Below are 5,000 nucleotides of genomic sequence, written 5' to 3'. Positions count from 1 at the left end.
TTTGGATTGGGACTGGTAGTATTTGGATTGGGACTGGTAGTATTTGGATTGGGACTGGTAGTATTTGGATTGGGACTGGTAGTATTTGGATTGGGTCTGGTAGTGTTTGAATTGGGACTGGTAGTATTTCGATCGGGACTGGTAGTATTTGCATTGGGACTGGTAGTGTTTGGATTGGGACCGGTAGTATTTGGGATTGGTATTTTGATTGGAACTGGTAGTATTTGGGTTGGGACTGGTAGTATTTGGATTGGGACTGGTAGTATTTGGATTGGGACTGGTAGTATTTGGATTGGGACTGGTAGTATTTTAATTGGGACTGGTAGTATTTTAATTGGGACTGGTAGTATTTTGATTGGGAGTTGTAGTATATTTATTGGTATGTTGATTGGGACTGGTAGCTTTTGGATTGAGACTGATAGTATTTGGATTGAGACTGGTAGTATTTGCATTGGGACTGATAGTATTTGGATTGGGACTGGTAGTATTTGGATTGGGACTGGTAGTATTTGGATTGGGACTGGTAGTATTTGGATTGGGACTGGTAGTATTTGGATCAGGACTGGTAGTGTTTGAATTGGGACTGGTAGTATTTCGATCGGGACTGGTAGTATTTGCATTGGGACTGGTAGTGTTTGGATTGGGACCGGTAGTTTTTGGATTGGTATTTTGATTGGAACTGGTAGTATTTGGGTTGGGACTGGTAGTATTTGGATTGGGACTGGTAGTATTTGGGTTGGGACTGGTAGTATTTGGATTGGGACTGGTAGTATTTGGATTGGGATTGGTAGTATTTGGATTGGGACTGGTAGTATTTGGGTTGGGACTGGTAGTATTTGGGTTGGGACTGGTAGTATTTGGATTGGGACTGGTAGTATTTGGATTGGGACTGGTAGTATTTGGATTGGGACTGGTAGTATTTGGGTTGGGACTGGTAGTATTTGGATTGGGACTGGTAGTATTTGGATTGGGACTGGTAGTATTTGGATTGGGACTGGTAGTATTTTGATTGGTATTTTGACTGGGACTGGTAGTATTTGGATTGGGACTGGTAGTATTTGGATTGGGACTGGTAGTATTTGGATTGGGACTGGTAGTATTTTGATTGGTATTTTGACTGGGACTGGTAGTATTTGGATTGGGACTGGTAGTATTTTGATTGGTATTTTGACTGGGACTGGTAGTATTTGGATTGGGATTGGTAGTATTTGGATTGGTATTTTGACTGGGACTGGTAGTATTTGGATTGGGACTGGTAGTATTTGGATTGGTATTTTGACTGGGACTGGTAGTATTTGGATTGGTATTTTGACTGGGACTGGTAGTATTTGGATTGGTATTTTGACTGGGACTGGTAGTATTTGGATTGGTATTTTGACTGGGACTGGTAGTATTTGGATTAGAGAGTAGTCAGCAGTAGGTAGATACTGTACCCTTGATAATATGTCTATGGTCCTACACTACGTATCTCTGCTTAGAGCATACCTGATTACAGTCCTTCATCCGCAGTGGGATCATTTGACATTGATTATATCTTAGTGACCTGCTTCTTGCTAGAGAGGGGAGAGGATTAAAACTGGTCCCAGATCTGTTTGTGCTGTCATGCATAATAGCACAAACCCATCTGGGACCAGGTTAACGTTGACTTGTAATCAATCTAGATCATCCTCAATCAGTCAGTCAGTGGCAACCCCAAATCTTTCCAGACCCTATAGCCAGTCTTCAAGGCCACATTACCGGTGATCCATGAACTCTAGTTACAATCATCAAGGATTAAACCACCTCTTCTCAGAAAATCACTCGGTTCTGCAGCTTTAAGAGTGGATTTGGAGTTGTTTTTGTTTCTTAATACCTCCTGACCTAAGATCAGCGGAATCATCCATGCTACTGACCCCAGACGACATCTGCTGACCTCTTAGTTACACTAGTTTGAGAGATGAGAAATCCTGTGGTGCAACTGTCATTTTATGTAACACAGTTTGTGCGTGCATTGTATCGCTGTTCTCTTGCGTTCAGTCTCCCTCTGTCTTTTTTTCTGCCTCCCATCTCACCTTCCTCCACCCCTTCTCTTCCTCTCTGTCTCTCTGCCTCTCATCTCACCTTCCTTCACCCCTTCTCTTCCTCTCTGTCTCTCTGCCTCTCATCTCACCTTCCTTCACCCCTTCTCTTCCTCTCTGTCTCTCTGCCTCTCATCTCACCTTCCTTCACCCCTTCTCTTCCTCTCTGTCTCTCTGCCTCTCATCTCACCTTCCTTCACCCCTTCTCTTCCTCTCTGTCTCTCTGCCTCTCATCTCACCTTCCTTCACCCCTTCTCTTCCTCTCTGTCTCTCTGCCTCTCATCTCACCTTCCTTCACCCCTTCTCTTCCTCTCTGTCTCTCTGCCTCTCATCTCACCTTCCTTCACCCCTTCTCTTCCTCTCTGTCTCTCTGCCTCTCATCTCACCTTCCTTCACCCCTTCTCTTCCTCTCTGTCTCTCTGCCTCTCATCTCACCTTCCTTCACCCCTTCTCTTCCTCTCTGTCTCTCTGCCTCTCATCTCACCTTCCTTCACCCCTTCTCTTCCTCTCTGTCTCTCTGCCTCTCATCTCATCTCCTTCACCTTCTTCTCTCTGTCTCTCTGCCTCTCATCTCACCTTCCTTCACCCCTTCTCTTCCTCTCTGTCTCTCTGCCTCTCATCTCACCTTCCTTCACCCCTTCTCTTCCTCTCTGTCTCTCTGCCTCTCATCTCACCTTCCTTCCACCCCTTCTCTTCCTCTCTGTCTCTCTGCCTCTCATCTCACCTTCCTTCACCCCTTCTCTTCCTCTCTGTCTCTCTGCCTCTCATCTCACCTTCCTTCACCCCTTCTCTTCCTCTCTGTCTCTCTGCCTCTCATCTCACCTTCCTTCACCCCTTCTCTTCCTCTCTGTCTCTCTGCCTCTCATCTCACCTTCCTTCACCCCTCTCTTCCTCTCTGTCTTCTGCCTCTCATCTCACCTTCCTCCACCCCTTCTCTTCCTCTCTGTCTCTCTGCCTCTCATCTCACCTTCCTTCACCCCTTCTCTTCCTCTCTGTCTCTCTGCCTCTCATCTCACCTTCCTTCACCCCTTCTCTTCCTCTCTGTCTCTCTGCCTGTCATCTCACCTTCCTTCACCCCTTCTCTTCCTCTCTGTCTCTCTGCCTCTCTGCCTCTCATCTCACCTTCCTTCACCCCTTCTCTTCCTCTCTGTCTCTCTGCCTCTCATCTCACCTTCCTTCACCCCTTCTCTTCCTCTCTGTCTCTCTGCCTCTCATCTCACCTTCCTTCACCCCTTCTCTTCCTCTCTGTCTCTCTGCCTCTCATCTCACCTTCCTTCACCCCTTCTCTTCCTCTCTGTCTCTCTGCCTCTCATCTCACCTTCCTTCACCCCTTCTCTTCCTCTCTGTCTCTCTGCCTCTCATCTCACCTTCCTCCACCCCTTCTCTTCCTCTCTGTCTCTCTGCCTCTCATCTCACCTTCCTTCACCCCTTCTCTTCCTCTCTGTCTCTCTGCCTCTCATCTCACCTTCCTTCACCCCTTCTCTTCCTCTCTGTCTCTCCCTCTCATCTCACCTTCCTTCACCCCTTCTTTCCTCTCTGTCTCTCTGCCTCTCATCTCACCTTCCTTCACCCCTTCTCTTCCTCTCTGTCTCTCTGCCTCTCATCTCACCTTCCTTCACCCCTTCTCTTCCTCTCTGTCTCTCTGCCTCTCATCTCACCTTCCTTCACCCCTTCTCTTCCTCTCTGTCTCTCTGCCTGTCATCTCACCTTCCTCCACCTCTTCTCTTCCTCTCTGTCTCTCTGCCTCTCATCTCACCTTCCTTCACCCCTTCTCTTCCTCTCTGTCTCTCTGCCTCTCATCTCACCTTCCTTCACCCCTTCTCTTCCTCTCTGTCTCTCTGCCTCTCATCTCACCTTCCTTCACCCCTTCTCTTCCTCTCTGTCTCTCTGCCTCTCATCTCACCTTCCTTCACCCCTTTTTCCTCTCTGTCTCTCTGCCTCTCATCTCACCTTCCTTCACCCCTTCTCTTCCTCTCTGTCTCTCTGCCTCTCATCTCACCTTCCTTCACCCCTTCTCTTCCTCTCTGTCTCTCTGCCTCTCATCTCACCTTCCTTCACCCCTTCTCTTCCTCTCTGTCTCTCTGCCTCTCATCTCACCTTCCTTCACCCCTTCTCTTCCTCTCTGTCTCTCTGCCTCTCATCTCACCTTCCTCCACCCCTTCTCTTCCTCTCTGTCTCTCTGCCTCTCATCTCACCTTCCTTCACCCCTTCTCTTCCTCTCTGTCTCTCTGCCTCTCATCTCACCTTCCTTCACCCCTTCTCTTCCTCTCTGTCTCTCTCATCTCACCTTCCTTCACCCCTTCTCTTCCTCTCTGTCTCTCTGCCTCTCATCTCACCTTCCTTCACCCCTTCTCTTCCTCTCTTTGCCTCTCATCTCACCTTCCTTCACCCCTTCTCTTCCTCTCTGTCTCTCTGCCTCTCATCTCACCTTCCTTCACCCCTTCTCTTCCTCTCTGTCTCTCTGCCTGTCATCTCACCTTCCTCCACCTCTTCTCTTCCTCTCTGTCTCTCTGCCTCTCATCTCACCTTCCTTCACCCCTTCTCTTCCTCTCTGTCTCTCTGCCTCTCATCTCACCTTCCTTCACCCCTTCTCTTCCTCTCTGTCTCTCTGCCTCTCATCTCACCTTCCTTCACCCCTTCTCTTCCTCTCTGTCTCTCTGCCTCTCATCTCACCTTCCTTCACCCCTTCTCTTCCTCTCTGTCTCTCTGCCTCTCATCTCACCTTCCTTCACCCCTTCTCTTCCTCTCTGTCTCTCTGCCTCTCATCTCACCTTCCTTCACCCCTTCTCTTCCTCTCTGTCTCTCTGCCTCTCATCTCACCTTCCTTCACCCCTTCTCTTCCTCTCTGTCTCTCTGCCTCTCATCTCACCTTCCTTCACCTCTTCTCTTCCTCTCTGTCTCTCTGCCTCTCATCTCACCTTCCTTCACCCCTTCTCTTCCTCT

At 48.5% G+C, this 5,000-nt stretch overlaps 2 protein-coding genes across 2 annotated transcripts in view; one reads left to right on the top strand and one right to left on the bottom strand.

Moving 5' to 3' along the window:
• The window catches only part of LOC124007899 (zinc finger protein 219-like), a 92,403-nt gene that overhangs the window by 4,309 nt on the left and 83,094 nt on the right, over window positions 1-5,000 (top strand).
• The window catches only part of LOC124008885 (vegetative cell wall protein gp1-like), a 16,731-nt gene continuing 12,287 nt past the window's right edge, over window positions 557-5,000 (bottom strand). The window contains exon 13 of the mRNA XM_046320481.1: window positions 557-1,384. Within this exon, the coding sequence (XP_046176437.1) occupies window positions 557-1,384 (828 nt within the window). The remainder of the gene's footprint in view (window positions 1,385-5,000) is intronic.

Source organism: Oncorhynchus gorbuscha, linkage group LG21, assembly GCF_021184085.1.
Source record: "Oncorhynchus gorbuscha isolate QuinsamMale2020 ecotype Even-year linkage group LG21, OgorEven_v1.0, whole genome shotgun sequence".
Lineage (NCBI taxonomy): Eukaryota > Metazoa > Chordata > Actinopteri > Salmoniformes > Salmonidae > Oncorhynchus > Oncorhynchus gorbuscha.
The sequence above is the reverse complement of the archived record's forward strand: the minus strand, read 5'-3'. Positions and strand labels throughout refer to the sequence as shown.